The sequence below is a fragment of the Salvelinus alpinus genome, chromosome 11, assembly GCF_045679555.1.
Source record: "Salvelinus alpinus chromosome 11, SLU_Salpinus.1, whole genome shotgun sequence".
In the NCBI taxonomy this organism is placed as follows: Eukaryota; Metazoa; Chordata; class Actinopteri; order Salmoniformes; family Salmonidae; genus Salvelinus; species Salvelinus alpinus.
Window position 1 is genome coordinate 39,689,524 of NC_092096.1, and position 20,093 is coordinate 39,709,616.

Genomic DNA, 20,093 nt, shown 5'->3' on the forward strand with positions numbered 1-20,093 from the left:
ACCACTTTACATGCCAGCAGCAACCCGGCAAGTTTTGGTCTGTATGTTGATTCTTAGCGAGTCCTTTTAAGCACTCTGGCCAAAGGGGCGTTCCGTCACGCTGACACGAACTCTGAGCTCACTTGGGCGTGGCTACTGACTGGGCACAAGTTTATAGGAAAAACAATGATCTAATTTATAATTCATTACAGTACAACGGTTTGATTTGTTTGATCTTAGCAATTTTTTCTTAGCTAGCTACATAGCCGTCTTTGTATCAAAGATAATTGTGTAGTTTAGAGTAATTATCGAGGTTAGCTAACCAGCTATTTTCGTCCTTCTAACGTAGTCAACACTGCTAGCTAGCCTACTTCACCAGCCAGCAGTACTGTATCATTTTAGTCAATAAGATTTTTTGCAACGTAAGCTTAACTTGCTGAACATTCGAGACGTGTAGTCCACTTGTCATTCCAATCTCCTTTGCATTAGCGTAGCCTCTTCTGTAGCCTGTCAACTATGTGTCTGTCTATCCCTCTTCTCTCCTCTCTGCACAGACCATACAAACGCTTCACACCGCGTGGCCGCTGCCACTCTAACCTGGTGGTCCCAGCGCGCACGACCCACGTGGAGTTCCAGGTCTCCGGCAGCCTCTGGAACTGCCGATCTGCGGCCAACAAGGCAGAGTTCATCTCAGCCTATGCTTCCCTCCAGTCCCTCGACTTCTTGGCACTGACGGAAACATGGATTACCACAGATAACACTGCTACTCCTACTGCTCTCTCCTCGTCTGCCCACGTGTTCTCGCACACCCCGAGAGCCTCTGGTCAGCGGTGTGGTGGCACTGGGATCCTCATCTCTCCCAAGTGGACATTCTCTCTTTCTCCCCTGACCCATCTGTCTATCGCCTCCTTTGAATTCCATGCTGTCACAGTTACCAGCCCTTTCAAGCTTAACATCCTTATCATTTATCGCCCTCCAGGTTCCCTTGGAGAGTTCATCAATGAGCTTGACTCCTTGATAAGTTCCTTTCCTGAGGATGGCTCACCTCTCACAGTTCTGGGTGACTTTAACCTCCCCACGTCTACCTTTGACTCATTCCTCTCTGCCTCCTTCTTTCCACTCCTCTCCTCTTTTGACCTCACCCTCTCACCTTCCCCCCCTACTCACAAGGCAGGCAATACGCTTGACCTCATCTTTACTAGATGCTGTTCTTCCACTAATCTCATTGCAACTCCCCTCCAAGTCTCCGACCACTACCTTGTATCCTTTTCCCTCTCGCTCTCATCCAACACTTCCCACACTGCCCCTACTCGGATGGTATCGCGCCGTCCCAACCTTCGCTCTCTCTCCCCCGCTACTCTCTCCTCTTCCATCCTATCATCTCTTCCCTCTGCTCAAACCTTCTCCAACCTATCTCCTGATTCTGCCTCCTCAACCCTCCTCTCCTCCCTTTCTGCATCCTTTGACTCTCTATGTCCCCTATCCTCCAGGCCGGCTCGGTCCTCCCCTCCTGCTCCGTGGCTCGACGACTCATTGCGAGCTCACAGAACAGTGCTCCGGGCAGCCGAGCGGAAATGGAGGAAAACTCGCCTCCCTGCGGACCTGGCATCCTTTCACTCCCTCCTCTCTACATTCTCCTCTTCTGTCTCTGCTGCTAAAGCCACTTTCTACCACTCTAAATTCCAAGCATCTGCCTCTAACCCTAGGAAGCTCTTTGCCACCTTCTCCTCCCTCCTGAATCCTCCTCCCCCCCCCCCCCACCTCCTCCCTCTCTGCGGATGACTTCGTCAACCATTTTGGAAAGAAGGTCGACGACATCCGATCCTCGTTTGCTAAGTCAAACGACACCGCTGGTTCTGCTCACACTGCCCTACCCTGTGCTTTGACCTCTTTCTCCCCTCTCTCTCCAGATGAAATCTCGCGTCTTGTGACGGCCGACCGCCCAACAACCTGCCCGCTTGATCCTATCCCCTCCTCTCTTCTCCAGACCATTTCCGGAGACCTTCTCCCTTACCTCACCTCGCTCATCAACTCATCCTTGACCGCTGGCTACGTCCCTTCCGTCTTCAAGAGAGCGAGAGTTGCACCCCTTCTGAAAAAACCTACACTCGATCCCTTCCATGTCAACAACTACTGACCAGTATCCCTTCTTTCTTTTCTCTCCAAAACTCTTGAATGTGCCGTCCTTGGCCAGCTCTCCTGCTATCTCTCTCAGAATGACCTTCTTGATCCAAATCAGTCAGGTTTCAAGACTAGTCATTCAACTGAGACTGCTCTTCTCTGTGTCACGGAGGCGCTCCGCACTGCTAAAGCTAACTCTCTCTCCTCTGCTCTCATCCTTCTAGACCTATCGGCTGCCTTTGATACTGTGAACCATCAGATCCTCCTCTCCACCCTCTCCGAGTTGGGCATCTCCGGCGCGGCCCACGCTTGGATTGCGTCCTACCTGACAGGTCGCTCCTACCAGGTGGCGTGGCGAGAATCTGTCTCCGCACCACGTGCTCTCACCACTGGTGTCCCCCAGGGCTCTGTTCTAGGCCCTCTCCTATTCTCGCTATACACCAAGTCACTTGGCTCTGTCATATCCTCACATGGTCTCTCCTATCATTGCTATGCAGACGACACACAATTAATCTTCTCCTTTCCCCCTTCTGATAACCAGGTGGCGAATCGCATCTCTGCATGTCTGGCAGACATATCAGTGTGGATGACGGATCACCACCTCAAGCTGAACCTCGGCAAGACGGAGCTGCTCTTCCTCCCGGGGAAGGACTGCCCGTTCCATGATCTCGCCATCACGGTTGACAACTCCATTGTGTCCTCCTCCCAGAGTGCTAAGAACCTTGGCGTGATCCTGGACAACACCCTGTCGTTCTCAACTAACATCAAGGCGGTGACCCGTTCCTGTAGGTTCATGCTCTACAACATTCGCAGAGTACGACCCTGCCTCACACAGGAAGCGGCGCAGGTCCTAATCCAGGCACTTGTCATCTCCCGCCTGGATTACTGCAACTCGCTGTTGGCTGGGCTCCCTACCTGTGCCATTAAACCCCTACAACTCATCCAGAACGCCGCAGCCCGTCTGGTGTTCAACCTTCCCAAGTTCTCTCACGTCACCCCGCTCCTCCGCTCTCTCCACTGGCTTCCAGTTGAAGCTCGCATCCGCTACAAGACCATGGTGCTTGCCTACGGAGCTGTGAGGGGAACGGCACCTCCGTACCTTCAGGCTCTGATCAGGCCCTACACCCAAACAAGGGCACTGCGTTCATCCACCTCTGGCCTGCTCGCCTCCCTACCTCTGAGGAAGTACAGTTCCCGCTCAGCCCAGTCAAAACTGTTCGCTGCTCTGGCACCCCAATGGTGGAACAAACTCCCTCACGACGCCAGGTCAGCGGAGTCAATCACCACCTTCCAGAGACACCTGATACCCCACCTCTTTAAGGAATACCTAGGATAGGATAAAGTAATCCTTCTAACCCCCCCTCCCCCTTAAAAGAGTTAGATGCACTATTGTAAAGTGGTTGTTCCAGTGGATATCATAAGGTGAATGCACCAATTTGTAAGTCGCTCTGGATAAGAGCGTCTGCTAAATGACTTAAATGTAAATGTAAATGTAAATAAGTCCAAAATCACATTGCTATCTTCACAAAAATATTTTCATATTTAATCATATATTTTAGTATCCTCAACTTGCTCAATTTCCACATTATTCATTACAATATTTAGTTGAGATTTAGGGTTTAGTGAATGATTTGTTCCAAATACAAAGCTTTTAGTTTTTGAAATATTCAGGATGAACGTAGTCCTTGCCACCCATTCCGAAACTAACTGCAGCTCTTTGTTAACTGTTGTCGTAATTTCAGTCGCTGTGGTAGCTGTCGTGTATAGTGTTGAGTCATCCGCATACATAGACACACTGGCTTTACTCAAAACCAGTGGCATGTCGTTAGTAAAGATTGAAAAGAGTAAGGGGCCTAAACAGCTGCCCTGGGGAATTCCTTATTCTACCTGGATTTTATTGGAGGCTTCCATTAAAGAACACCCTCATTAGTGACCATGTTTCAATTCATGGTGGATCAGGTTCATACTGAGATTTTTTTTTACCCCTGCACTTAACAATAAAGTGATGTACATATGTCAATGTTACCTTCAGAACATGTTTATTTGATTTTTACCCCCCTTTTCTCTCAATTTCGTCATATCCAATTACGATCTTGTCTCATCGCTGCAACTCCCCAACTGCCTCGGGAGAGGCGAAGGTCGAGCCTGCTTAACCCGGAACACCGTTCTGCAGGCACCCGGCATGCCACAAGGAGTCGCTAGAGCGTGATGAGATAAGTAAAGCCCCTCCGGCCCCTCCCCTAACCCGGACGATGCTGGGCCAATTGTGCGCCACCCTATGGGACTCCCGGTCACGGCCGGTTATAACACAACCTGGGATCAAACCCGGGTCTGTGGTGACGCTTCAAGCACTGCGATGCAGTGTCTTAGACCACTGCGCCACTCGGGAGGCCCCCCAGAACATTACACTTAACCATTAATATTCAGAATAGTACGGCATAGTCAGTATTGTGTCGGACAGTAGACTACAGTGCAGATAGAGTACAGTATAATACAGTAGTAGAGTAGGGAGTACTCACAGGTGTCTGTTGCAGGTGGAGTTGACCATTGAGGGGTCAGTGGGGTGGAGGGTGACAGGAGGGGTGTGTTGGGCAGATAGCAGAAACCCAATGGCCAGCAGAGACAGACTCAGACATGTACCTAGGAGAAACAACACAGTCATACACATAGTCTAACCAAACAGTGTACTGCTTTAGACATAATATGGGTTACGACTAGTGTCTGTGTAGTTACATGTATTACAATTTCACATAGTCCATGTAATTCCATTAAAATCTATCTGTGGAGCTATCTGTGAAACGTATACTGTGATCCAATATGCCATCTATTCACATACACTAAATGTGTCCCTGAATCATCAGGATCCATGCGTTCATCTTTACCCTGACCCTCTGACCCTTACCAATGATGCTCCCCAGGGTGAGTTTCCTGCGGCCAACCCTCTCCACTAGCCACACCCCCAGTAGGGTGAACAGAAAGTTGGTGAAGGCTGTGACCCCAGCCAACCAGATGGCCACCTTGTCATCCCGCACTCCCGACATCTGCAGGATGGTGGCGCCGTAGTACCTGCACACAGAGGACAGGATACGGTCATCATCAGACACCACATGGCTACCATGTAAAGAGAGAGTTTGGCTAACTTTGACACTAGCTGGACGCCATGTTGATGCACAAAGACAATAGGGTGGTGGCCACCATCTGGCCATGCTGGAAAGAACAGCCAGGTAGTAATGTCCTTCTGGAATGGCCATCTACAGACTATTGAGGACAGGACAGGAAACCCAAAGGTCATTTCGATTGTGTGTTGTATTGCATTGGATTGTCCCTCTCATGCCAATAAAGCTTGAGAGAGCGAAACAGAACTAGGGAACAGATTGAAAGAGACAGATCATCATGTGCTAATGATTCTCTCCATCGAGAAGAGGTACACTCCATTATGTTCTTTAGTTGAGTGGCCACCAATCAATCACTGGTAAGGCAATCAACCCGAAATAGACACAATGAGATGAGTCTCCATCCATCCACCCCCTTCACTCTTGTATCTGCCTGTGTCCCAAATGGCACCCTAATCCCTAAAATAGTGCACTACTTTTGACCTGGACCCATAGGGCTCTGGACAAAGGTAGTGCACTATGTAGGGAATAGGGTGCCGTTTGGGAAGCACACACTCTGGTGTCACTGTCTAATTAAAGTGCCACTTCTCTGCCTGAAGGATGCTGAACTCTTCAATTAGGCAGATTACACCTCATCAAGCTCAACAGACAGGGCCTCTAAACATTCTCTCCTTGACTTGCTTCATTGCTAGGGCGCCAGGTGATATAGACGGGGGAGGAAGACCCTAGCCCTGTGGAACTTGTAGACGCCCAGAGAGCAGCTGAAGGTAGAAGTTGCCACAGATCTAGGATCAGATTACCCTACAGTGACTGACAAAAAGAAATTGGACCGCATATCAGTGGTTAAGGGAAACTACCTCCCTCACAAGGCAGCATCCCAGCCGCTGTAGAAAAACACTGTCTACTCTCCGGGTTAAATGCGAAAATACAGACACTCTGGAACGCAACGCAACGATTCGTACCAAAAAAGACGAGAGGAATACATTCATTAAAAAAGCGAAAAATAAAAGCCATTCCTTCGCTTTCTCTCTTGCTCCCTCACTTTGTCACTCATTCTCTGCAAGGAGCAGTGAATTAGCATTTGTTTTTCCATCTCTTGAAAAGCATCTGCACCCGTCTGCTCTTTTTCAAAACAAAACACTCCTACCGATTGCCTATTTGCATAAATCTTTCCTTTATGTAAGTCAGCCAACATGTTTCTCAACTTGAGACTAAGTTCAATACTTCAGAGTAAAAGTACAGGTGTAAGGGGTCACGAGGACCACACACAGGGTCAATACAAGTCAAGCAAAGCCAAGGGCAATAGCCACATGCAGCGATCTAACATGTTGGGCGGAAGGCAACAAAGCCGCCTGATTTCTGTCTCGCCTCTCAGAGGCTTTCAATCTCAGTATGCATCTGCCCACACACACACAGAAACACAGTATGACTGATAAGGGGTTTGTAGTAGCATCGGGTGTAAAAGCTCTCTGCAGTAAAGGCCCGCTAAGCTCCATCTCAGGTCTGAATCAGATTGATTAAGAAGCAGCAAGGCCAGCCGGAAGGGAAGCACAGCTCACAGCTAACCTGCCCAGCCAGCTACCTTCTGCTCTAACAGAACACAGCATCACCACCACACCACATCAACAAACATGATATAACCAGCTACAAAGAGTGCTGTAAATAAGTGTAAATTGAAACACTTCCAACATGGCATCCAAATACTGCCATAATACAGACTATTGGGTGGAAACCACATGGTGCCAGTGAAAAATCATAGTCTCAAACAGAGTTAGCCAAATTGTGTGTATCTTTAGGCTCTGGGTCCATTCCAGAAATGTGGGGAAAAAACGGATTTCTTTTTGTGGGTGAGACCACCTCCCAGGCCACTTGCAGAGGGAAGATTGAACCTTCCCCGGTCTCTTCTAACGATGAAGCTGCAGGTTCATTCTTGGACTCCCGGGGAGCTCACAGCCCAATTATATAAATTACACTGCCCACTAAAACATTCTGCTAACAACGTCCATGTGGCCCTCTATCACATGTGGTGAGATGGTCAAATGGCGATGGTACTGTAGATTGTAGATAATAACAGCCTGTGCTAATTGAAACGGCTGTGTTCAATTTGTAATTAAATGTAATACATTATAGACCAGGGTAACTACTCTGAACTGGACACAGATGGCAGTACAGATGTCATTTGTCATTTCTGACAAATCTGGAAGGTCTCAGACACTCAATAAAGCTGTCATTCATAAAAACAACATTCAAATGATATAGCCTATGTATGACGACCGGAGTGGACGAGAAGTCTGAAGCTCTGTAGCCAAAACTGCTATTAATCCAACACAAAAAAAAATACCCAGGGTTTATGCAGTAAGACTTAGGGCTGTTGCAGTGACCGTATTACCACCACACCGGCAGTCATGAGTCATGACCACAGTATAATTCTACGTGACCGTTGAGTCAGGGTAATCTCCTCTTATGCACTCTGGACATGTGTTAGTAGTACCCAACTCTATAATGATCATCAGGTCGCTAATGGCCGGGTACTCAGGACTCTATTGTCCCTCTAAGCACTCTGACATCAATGCAAATGCAATTGAAAATCACATCAAACACACGAAACAGTATCGTGCTTTAAAACTAACCTCACTGTGATTTATCAATTTGAAGAAAGAAGGTTGAAACTGAGTGAAAAACATGATCGTTGTGGATGCTGTTTCAAAGCCTAACACAACAAAATGGACAGTGTTTTCTAAGGTGATGATTCATTCAAAACACCTATATGCATATTAGAGCTTATGCATCTGCATAGGCCTATATGTGAGCCCAAGCCCCCAAAAAACGGAATTAAAATGATTGTGCCATTATACAATACATAGCCTACCGCATATTACACAAACAATTAAAATAAATACTGATTTAAGCTATCTCTGATACATAATTGGTCAATTCTAACTTAAACAAATTCAGAGTTAGCCTACAATTACAGTGAATTTGTATTGGATTAAGAATAGCCTAGTAATAGGGCGATAGCCTAATTAATAGGCTGACACATTACCTTTTGCTACAGAATATCTCACTACCATGCGTTTCCATCTGCTCCCCTCTCTCCATCATTCCTTTCTGCAGCATGAAGAGAGAGGGGCTGCCAACAGTTTAATGTAAACATGTTACTATCGATGTTCCAGAACAGATTTCACTTGCTTTCCCAAATCAAGCACTGGGTAGCTACAGGAACAGAGTTGGAGAGCCCATGGCATACAGAGGTTGGGCGGAATATCACCTGTCACGCGGCAAAATAACCGGAGTTAGCTACCTGACATGAGTGAAACGAACCGGCCCCTATTCGCTATTCGAGTGCATACGGATTAAATGTATTTTTTCTCTTGCCACTGTTCCTGCCCATTTGATAATGGGTCATTCTAAATCGAAACAAATTTGACATATTATTAAAGACAATATTAAATTGAGAATAGTCTGTTGAGTGAAAATATGATAACTTGACGAGAGAACAGTGTGTGCAGCCTGAGGCAAGGAACAGAGCACAATCTTTTTTTTGTGACTTTCGCAAATCATCAATAGCCTAAAGTCGCTTCATGCAGCCTATATATCTTTTGATTTCTAAGGAATTCTATGGTTTGTATCATTCACAACTAAAGTTGCCAAATAACTCTAGCATATAGGACCCGTTTCAAATCATCACTTCTATGCTCAAAATAGCCACTTCATATGTGCACTCTCGCTCTGGAACGGGAAAAATATCCTTTCTATTTTATTCAGCTAAGTTCAGTTATATTCTTCTTACTATAAAATCATTTAACATAAAATAATGGCAAGAGACTTATGAGCATGTCTTGTCTGCTAAATGAACAAGGCTACAGCCTATGACATGGTTCATAGCCAGATAACAATCAGTAGGGCAACTCATATTCTGTTCTTTTGAAATACATTTTCTTCGTATCATAATGTTTCTTTAAACCTGCATAAAATAAATAATGGATTTACTGTGATGGTGTATATTCAATTCAAATGTAGATGTTCCAAAGGCGGCTTCAGCAGCTTGCATGCGTGGAGGCCTAGAGATGCCAAACGTGTTTATGTTAATTAATGCTCAATTACCGTGAAACCGCATGGACACAATAACAGACTTACCACAGTGTGATAATCTGGATCAAAGCTGAGAGAGCGAGTGAGAGAGAGAATAAAGAAAAGAGGAGAGAATTCTTGTTCTCCGTATGGGAGAAAAAAAAGGGAAGCCAGTTCCATTCACCATGGTAACCACCATCTTTAATAAATGATATCTAGTAATAGGTCAGAGATATGCCATGGACATGTTCAATTACAACCCTCTAACACACCCTTCAGCACACGCACACCCTTCCGCACCCCACAAACGCACACCCCTCTACATCCATCTATAGCCCTGTACACCTGAGGTCTGTGGGGATCACTTGGGCCAAGTGTAGGATAGGGACAAATACACAGGACTGTTCCATATATTGGTCTGAGAGTGAACTCTAGAATGCAAATAGTACAAGACACCACAAGACGCCATACAGCCAAGAGAAAGACAGGAAGATGGAGAAGAGACGAGAGAGGTAGATAGTCACTTCCTCCTCCGTTTCAGTCTGAGTGACTGAGTGAGAGTCATCAAGTGTAATAATCAAGTCTTCCACTGCATTAGCTGTGGTGCTTATGCTCAAATTGTGCGGCAACAACTGCTGTAATGCATTTTCAGGCTGTTACTCTGTGACTATTACATGATTACATTCTCTCAGTGTAAGAGGGTGCACTTATGCAAGTATAACAAGCTCAATAGGCACGTCACAGTGGAGTGGACAGACAAACAAATCATTACATAAACAAGAAACACTAATCTCCTACTTGAGATGTTAAGAAAAAAGTCTAGCTAGATAAACATTGGCTGACTGATTGGGTTTGAAGAAGGACACACAAGCTGGCTCTTGAAAACCAAAACACAGAAGGTGACATGGTAGACTGTAGATTGTGTAAATACAAAAAAACACCACAACTACAACAGCAGCGTAAACAAGATTCCAGTGTGTCACCAACACTGACCCCTTGATCTTCTCCAAGATGATCGACAGATCCAAGATGGAGGTTATATAACAGAGTGGCACCCTATTCACTATAGGCGCTGGTCAAAAGCAGTGCACTATATAGGGAATATTCCATTTCAGATTGTGCCCGTGGCTGTATGTGATGTGAGAGGATCAGGCAGAAGGTGTGAAATGGCCTTCAGAACCTCTGTTCTAAAAATGGAACTTGCACTCTGTCTGCACTCCACTGGCTATCCTCCGCCGTATATCCACTTCACACCTTTCTCCTCTCTCCACTCCGACATGAAGACAAGGTGACAACAAAGATGTCAGAGAGAGGGGAGGAAGAGAGAGTGGAGGAGGGGACAGAGGGGGATGAGGTGGAGTATGAGGAATGGAATGTCAGGGTGGAAGGGAGAAGGATGGAAGTGGTGTCTGCTGGAGATGTGTGTGTGCACTCATCTCTGAGGCTTGGGTGCAAGGGTAAAAGACAGATAGGTGTATGAGAGGAAGAAAATAAAGAGAGGAGGGGGCCTGTATGTGTCTGTGTGTGACCTGGAGTTAATCACATGGCCAGGAAGAACTCCGGTACAATAAATTCTACTCATGAGAAAGAAAATGTTTCCCCCTCACCTCTCCTCTTTCTCCCTCTCGTCTTCCTCCTCACCCCTCTGCTCCCCTCTCACCTCACTCTGACTGTCACGACTTTCGCCGAAGTCGGTCCCTCTCCTTGTTTGGGCGGTGTTCTTCTAGCCATCGCCGATCCACAATTCATTTTCCATTTGTTTTGTCTTGTCTTCCCACACACCTGGTTTCAATTCCATCATTACATGTTGTGTATTTAACCCTCTGTTTCCCCCCATGTCCTTGTCCAGAATTGTTTATTTTGTAGTGCTTGTGCACGTTATGCTGGTGTGTATAGGGTTTTGTTTACCCATTGTATTTATTGTTCTGTTAACGGTGGTTTTATTTATTAAACTGCGCCGTTGTAAATCAGTTTTTGCTCTCTTGCGCCTGACTTCTCTGCCGCCAGTACGCACCCTCTACACTGACTACCTGTCGTGCTCCAGTTCATTTCACTCTAAAGGTGAGCGGGACATAAATTGTTCACTTACGGCTGACATTTACAAATGCATTACTGGAGCTTCATTGAATATGCTCCCGATTGAAAAGGATTAAAGAAGGAAAGAGAGAGCAAGCTGAAAAGCCCACTCCCTCCCAAGAGATAGGGTGTCATTTGGGACGCATATTCTATTTCCTACATAGCGCACTACTTTTGACCAGGGCTGAGAGGGCTCTGGTCAAAAGTAGTGCAATATATATACAGTGGGGCAAAAAAGTATTTAGTCAGCCACCAATTGTGCAAGTTCTCCCACTTAAAAAGATGAGAGAGGCCTGTAATTTTCATCATAGGTACACTTCAACTATGACAGACAAAATGAGAAAAAAAATCCAGAAAATCACATTGTAGGATGTTTTATGAATTTATTTGCAAATTATGGTGGAAAATAAGTATTTGGTCACCTACAAACAAGCAAGATTTCTGGCTCTCACAGACCTGTAACTTCTTCTTTAAGAGGCTCCTCTGTCCTCCACTCGTTACCTGTATTAATGGCACCTGTTTGAACTTGTTATCAGTATAAAAGACACCTGTCCACAACCTCAAACAGTCACACTCCAAACTCCACTATGGCCAGGACCAAAGAGCTGTCAAAGGACACCAGAAACAAAATTGTAGACCTGCACCAGGCTGGGAAGACTGAATCTGCAATAGGTAAGCAGCTTGGTTTGAAGAAATCAACTGTGGGAGCAATTATTAGGAAATGGAAGACATACAAGACCACTGATAATCTCCCTCGATCTGGGGCTCCACGCAAGATCTCACCCCGTGGGGTCAAAATGATCACAAGAATGGTGAGCAAAAATCCCAGAACCACACGGGGGGACCTAGTGAATGACCTGCAGAGAGCTGGGACCAAAGTAACAAAGCCTACCATCAGTAACACACTACGCCGCCAGGGACTCAAATCCTGCAGTGCAAGACGTGTCCCCCTGCTTAAGTCAGTACATGTCCAGGCCCGTCTGAAGTTTGCTAGAGAGCATTTGGATGATCCAGAAGAAGATTGGGAGAATGTCATATGGTCAGATGAAACCAAAATAGAACTTTTTGGTAAAAACTCAACTCGTCGTGTTTGGAGGAAAAAGAATGCTGAGTTGCATCCAAAGAACACCATACCTACTGTGAAGCATGGGGGTGGAAACATCATGCTTTGGGGCTGTCTTTCTGTAAAGGGACCAGGACGACTGATCCGTGTAAAGGAAAGAATGAATGGGGCCATGTATCGTGAGATTTTGAGTGAAAGCCTCCTTCCATCAGCAAGGGCATTGAAGATGAAACGTGGCTGGGTCTTTCAGCATGACAATGATCCCAAACACACCGCCCAGGCAACGAAGGAGTGGCTTCGTAAGAAGCATTTCAAGGTCCTGGAGTGGCCTAGCCAGTCTCCAGATCTCAACCCCATAGAAAATCTTTGGAGGGAGTTGAAAGTCCGTGTTGCCCAGCAACAGCCCCAAAACATCACTGCTCTAGAGGAGATCTGCATGGAGGAATGGGCCAAAATACCAGCAACAGTTTGTGAAAACCTTGTGAAGACTTACAGAAAACGTTTGACCTCTGTTATATAACCTTTGTTGGCAATGACAAAGTATTGAGATAAACTTTTGTTATTGACCAAATACTTATTTTCCACCATAATTTGCAAATAAATTCATAAAAAATCCTACAATGTGATTTTCTGGATTTTTTTTCTCATTTTGTCTGTCATAGTTGAAGTGTACCTATGATGAAAATTACAGGCCTCTCTCATCTTTTTAAGTGGGAGAACTTGCACAATTGGTGGCTGACTAAATACTTTTTTGTCCCACTGTATATATATATATAGGGAATAGGATGCCATTTGGTACGCAGCCAGAGAAAGATACTTGGAGGGTCTAAGGACTCAGCAAACAATACCTACCCCATCAGAGCTCCTTTATTAAGGCTGGCGATACTGTTAGCTGACATAAAGACAAACAAGATGATATAGTTTGGAAAGGTCATGATGGACTGATCGTTAAAGCGGATGGATGCATTGGCAGCCTCAGTGTGACACGAGGAGTGTGTGTTTGTGTATGTGTGTGTGTGTGTGTGTGTGTGTGTGTGTGTGTGTGTGTGTGTGTGTGTGTGTGTGTGTGTGTGTGTGTGTGTGTGAGTCAACTCAAATCAAATATTCGTCACGTACACTGTTTACAGCAGGTATAAAAAGTTCAGCAAAATACTTGTGTGCTAGCTCCCACAACATTGCAGTACAATAATCAATATCAATAATAAGAGTAAAAAAAATACAAATTATAATAATAATAGTATAGGTAGTATGCATAGTAATAGCCTGATATGTACACAATATGATATACAGTATAGATAATGAATGTGCTACTGCTATGTCAAGCATGATGGTATTTACAAATATATTGGATAGTGTCTTGGTGACGCAGTTGAATACATAGTGTATACTAGAGCAGCAGCTTGACCGTGTGTGTGTGAGATGTGAGGAGTGAGAGGACCAGCTATCATATCCCTAACCAATAACCACTCATGACTGGCAGTTCAATGGCACAATCATTTAAACACATTGATACTCACAGACAGCACACTAACCAGGTAACAATAAGGTAATCATATCAATGCAAGAGAGGGAGGAGGGGAGGGAAAGAGAGAGAAACGAGAGAGATAGAAAGCATAAGAGCACTCAGAGAGAGAGAGAGAAAGAGAGAGAGACAGAGAGAGAGAGAAATGGAGAGATGGAGGCGAGAAATGTCTCCCTTGGGATCTGGCCTATTTCTCTCAAGGAGACGAATGCATTATCACACTCATGTCTAATGCTGCTGAACACAGAGACACACAGAGTTCACTAAACACAGAGAACACCAGGATACTGCTCAACTCTGCTCAAACCTGTACAACTATACTAACAAACACGGTGACGCCTGCACACCTCTAAAAGAAAACAACAGCAACTACTGTATGTTAGTGTCCAGAGTTTTTCCTGGTCAGGTGGGTCAGACAGTCCAAAAAAAACGAAACGAGTACCACAACAAAGTCATAACAGTCTCCGAAATGAACTACAACAGCAGAAGCAACACACGCCACAGCAACGTAAACTTCGACACACTTAGAGAAGACTATAAAAGAACAATTAGCGCATCTAAAAAAAATAGGTTGTTGTGGATGTGTGTTACTGTGTGTGATTTAGACAGAAGAATATTACCATAGGCTAATTACACACAGCTACGTGATCTGCATAAGCAACACGAGGCCTGTCTACTACGATAGCCTACAAGCTGCTTATCAACTATAAGAAATACACAACAGACTGTCATCAGTCATCAAGGGCAATACAAGGGTGACACACACTGGACCTTTACAGCTTTCCTCCCAGGCTGTCCAGCTGAGTCACGAGTTAATTGGCATGTCTCAACATCTCTCAACATCTCCAATATGACATTTCTATAGCTGACCATCTGTGTCTGCCAACTGCCTCCCGTAAACAAACATTCACACATAAAAACTAAATTATACACTAAAATATGACAAACCAAAAGATTAAGATAGAAACAATATAATCTGAAAGGTTACCCTATGCTGGTTAATTCCAAATCGTGTATAATTTTACAGTAGGATGTACTATGGCATTTCTTAATAAATACAAACTTTGAAATATACTGTAAGTAATCTGTGTACATGAGTATCATGTTGAGACCGGAGCAAGACATGGCCAATGTTCAGTGACATCGTCACTAATAGACATGGTTTATTATGGATGGATCAACAACACCTGTGGCCTCTGCTGTGCTCTCATGCTTAACTTCTGGCAGAGGAGAAACAGACAGATGACCTTCCCTCTCGGCCCTTCATTCTCTCATTAATTCTCTCTCTTTCCCTTTATCTCCCCCCTCTCTCTCTCTGTCCACTTCTTAATCACCTCACTCTCTCTTCTGCCTGCATGTCTCTCTCTACCTCCCTCCCTCCCTCTCTCTCCTTCCTTCTTTACCTCCCTCTCTCTCCTACAGTGACCTTTGCGTGCTGGATAATGTGGCTAATCGAATCATTATGATTCCAGACCTAATAGGAGGAGGACACATCCTCACTGACAAGACAGGCCAGTTCATTCTTGTTCCTCATTGTGGCTCACAATGACAGACAGACAGACAGATAGACGGACGGGCAGAGCCAGAGAGAGAGAGAGAGAAGTCCGCAAGGAACCACAAACATATCCCAATCAAATATCTCAAACTGCCATAAAATCGGCACGTCCCGGGAGACCTTTAGTCCATGAGAGATATGGATCAATACATCTCTCATCCCGACGCTCTCTGGCAGGTGGAGACGTCAATCCGACAGCACTCTGAGTTCAGTTCACAACAACGTCTGTGTGTGTGTGTGTGTACTGTGCGTATGTGCATGCTTGTGTCTATGAGTCCGCTATAGGAGTGTGCCTGAGAGAGTCTGAGAGGAATCGAAGCTGGGATGTTGGCGGGAACAGCATTTAGAGTCATCTCTTCATGACAGGGTCTGAACAAAGAAAGAGGTACTCAGAGTGGGTGACAGGATTCATACCATATGAAACTCTTCCAAAGCATCTTAGGAAGAGGAATCATGCTGTCTCACTTGAGGGCTGGGCAGAGGATGAGTAAGTGACACAAACAGGTCTGAGTTGAACAGAGGATGAGGGACTGTCTCTCCAGATACTCCTTAGCCAGCTGAGACGATCTTGGGCTGGGCAAGGAAAGAGCGAGTGTCTCTGTGTGACTGCCCTGCACCATTGTGACTCTCTGTGCTGCTGTTCTATCTGGGCTGGGGCTGGGTTTGGTGAGGAGTGAGTGAGTGACACATAGGCATGTGCCCCATGTCGGATCCCACTGAGGCAGACAACCCATCAACCTGATTTGTTGTCACTTGGCTGTCTCTGCCACCACCTGTGGCTTTACAAATTACCAGAGGGAGAAGTAAACACAGCAACGGACCAAAACACACGCTAGCTACCTTAACAGACTCACACACGCACGTAAAACCTTGGTTATCACCCACACGCGCGTACACACAAACACACGCTAGCACACCAAACCAAGCCGACACCCACGCACACCCACTTGTCCTATTCCTCTCACCTCGAACGGTTGCTTAGCAACAGCACATATCGCAAGATTGTTTACAATGCCCAGAATATGCTTGAGATCAGGGGGGATGAGAGCGAGGTAGACGATGCAATCTCACTTGAGATGGAAATAAAGACTCATTGGTCTACCACCTTACAGACATTAAGGAAATTCTGTGAGCGATTGACCCTGAAAAGTGCATAAAAGTGCATGAAGCATTAACAGCAACAGAAAAAGGGGTGTGTTACGTGAAAGAATTTGATACACCCCAAAACATGTATAATAATGTAGGTTACCACTGTCAATTGTCAATTTTCTTCAGGCAAGGTTGCTTACCAATCACACAGGTGTGGCTCTGTGAACTATCTCCTTTACAGCACATGATAGTGTAGATCCTGCATGTCATTGTCTAAGCGTTGACTGGACCATTGCACTGATATTCGACATGATTCATAGGACCATGCAAGCCCACTAAGCTAAAGGCTATATAGGCATGTTACTATACCACTCACATGTAAATATGAATGTACCTTAATCCAAACCACGTTACCTCACTTAGCTATAGCTTAGGCATGTTAGCCCAGCGAATTTGCACAAGAGCCTTGGTTTGTGCGAGCCGAAACGGCGCATAGGAGACAGAGCATATCTCCTGTTTCTGTAGCGTGAGGCAGCTTGATGTACAAGTACATCCCCTGGACAGGGCGCTAGTCTATGACAGGGCCTAACCCCTTACATCAAAATCTAACTTTATTTGTCACATGCGCCAAATACAACAAGTGTAGACCTTACAGTAAAATTCTTACTTGCTCTTTCCCAACAATGCAGAGTTAAATAAGAAAAATCTCCTTAAATGTGGAAACTCTAACCAACAAGTTTCAAGTTTCAAAGTTATTTGCCACGTGCAAAGGATACAACAGGTGTTAAACAGTACAGGGAAATGCTTACTTGTGAGCTCTTTCCCAACAATGCAAAAAATATATATCTCGATAATAAAAAGTCAAATATAAAACACAAGTAATGCGAAGAAAAAGAAAAGAAACACGAGAAAGAAAAGAAACATGAGAAAGAAAAGAAAGAAACATGAGAATGCAAGTATATACAGATCAGTGCCAGTACCATATTCAATGTGCAGGGGCCACTCAGGCCACTAAGATACTAAAGCTTAGGCTGTGTACTCACATGACGGTGTTGATCCCAGAGAGCTGTTGGAACATCTGTAGTCCACATCCCACCAGGAGTGCTCTCCGAGTGGGGGGGTAAGTCAGCATCCTCCAGATCACAGGGCCATCTGGACACGCACGCACGCACGCACGCACGCACGCACGCACGCACGCACGCACGCACGCACGCACGCACGCACGCACGCACGCACGCACGCACGCACGCACGCACGCACGCACGCACGCACGCACGCACGCACGCACGCACGCACGCACGCACGCACGCACGCACGCACGCACGCACGCACGCACGCACGCACGCACGCACGCACGCACGCACGCACGCACGCACGCACGCACGCACGCACGCACGCACGCACGCACGCACGCACGCACGCACGCACGCACACACACACACACACACACACACACACACACACACACACACACACACACACACACACACACACACACACACACACACACACACACACACACACACACACACACACACACACACACACACACACACACAGAAGGAGCAGAGGTTAGAATAGACCTATTGATCATCATCAGCCTATCAATGGACAAACACAATACACATGAAACAGGCCAACAGCGACACCAGCAAGTGGCTGAAGTTTGTTCTGTTCTGTCTGAACGTAAAGTTGTGTCTGAGGCAGGAGCAGAAGCAGCAGGCTTACAGCCGAGACCTTCAAACAGAGACTCCGGGGAGAAGCAGTCATAATACGACAGAACGTCTGGACAGGCATGCACAGCTTTGATAACTCCACTGAGATATCAAACACACACACGAATGGACAAATATGGACAACACACACACACACAGTTACAGACACATGCTGACAAACATACACAAACACACACAGAGTTGGCCTGGAGCAGCTGTGAGGGGGTGGATGCTCGCTGGGCTGGGAAGAGCTCCTTTAGCTCTCAGACAGGCTGAACACACACACACACACACACACACACAGCTACCGGACAGCGCCTCACTGAAACAGAAAACACTCTCTCCAGGACCAGTCACAGCAGGCTCTCCCGATAACCAATCAACACTGACCGAGCCATTCTGCACTTAGCCACACTCACTGGGGAGACCAATCAAATCACGCTGTTTTTCCCAGCACAACGCTTCCTGACTATTACTGCTGTCATTATCTTTGAATGCATGTATGGATGTCTCATCTCATAAGCTTAGTTATGTTAGTTAGTTAGTTATGTTATTAATCAAAATATAGATCTGTTCATATCATGTGTATCACAAAATAATACAAAGATGCCATAAACGTTCATGGAAGTTGACAGTCTCCAAATGTTACCGGTACACCTTATTATTTCTAGCTGACGGAAGTGAATGTTGACTTGGACTGTGTGTGTGTGTGTGTGTGTGTGTGTGTGTGTGTGTTTATCGACCGCGTGAGTAAAGTGAGCGTGGACATGAGCTGCCAGGTTACAAATGTAGCCATCAGGAAGTGAGAGGAAGTGATGTGTTTATGAGAGTCAACTATTTGTAGAGATCTAACATTGTAGAGGCAGGATTGAATGGGCCCAGGAGACAATACCAGAGGACAGAGAGCTGATTGGCTGCAGCTCAGATCCTGGGACATGGACAGACAGATCGCCCTGATCCAACCAACCAAGGTAATGGGTCTGTCAATGAACGAAGCGCGAACTTCACAGAGACGCACAAACACAGACTGATAAACACAAACACTGCTTGTGCATACACTCACGTTCCCCAGCAAGAAAACCAAAAATGTCGCTCAAACAGAAGGGGGAACGGAACAAAATGGAGGCTCGTCCTGGGATTTTGCTTCCCATGAGTGCGTTAGTCGCTCTAGTCACCTACTCTGAAGCTCTGCTGTGTTCAGATAGTTGAGTGTTCAAAATGCACTTTAGTGAGTTCCTGTCACTGACATCCACCTTCATGGGTTATAAGATTGGTGGAATCATTTTGAAGTTGCATAAACACACAGGCTAATAAAATTAAAATAAAGCAATTGGAGGAAATTGTGGGAAAACCCTACATGGGAGATGCCATGCCAAATCCTGTCGTTTGTAAGGAACCCAGAGTAGAGTAACCTGATGGGTTATCAGAAAAGGACCCTTAGAGGGTTCCCGGCTTGTGTTGTTACACGAGCTGTCTACGAAAGTCGCTGGGAGAAAGTCTAATGTTGAAGAGGATGTCAGTGATCCCACCATAGTCGATCTGTCTGAGACGTTTATGGGTGATCCTGATATCGGTAAACCCCCTGAGTTGACCTCTCCTTTGAAAACCCCAAAGGTGAGTCAGTTTGTAGGACCGCTGAAGGAAGAAAGGGTTCCTAGAGTTGATACTTCGATGTCTAGCTGACTGTGGAACAGAGAAAAGATGTTTCCATCTCTCATCTTTTTGCTGAGATACAGCTGAAATCGGAAGTTTACATACAATTAGGTTGAAGTCATTACAACTCGTTTTT

At 45.7% G+C, this 20,093-nt stretch overlaps 1 protein-coding gene across 1 annotated transcript in view; it reads right to left on the reverse strand.

The window, feature by feature from the left end:
* The window catches only part of LOC139534120 (proton myo-inositol cotransporter-like), a 66,982-nt gene that overhangs the window by 11,053 nt on the left and 35,836 nt on the right, over positions 1–20,093 (reverse strand). Inside the window, exons 4-6 of the mRNA XM_071332900.1 lie at positions 17,633–17,741; positions 5,003–5,166; positions 4,620–4,740 (exon numbers count right to left, since the gene is read on the reverse strand). Coding sequence (XP_071189001.1) covers positions 4,620–4,740; positions 5,003–5,166; positions 17,633–17,741 — 394 coding nt within the window. The remainder of the gene's footprint in view (positions 1–4,619; positions 4,741–5,002; positions 5,167–17,632; positions 17,742–20,093) is intronic.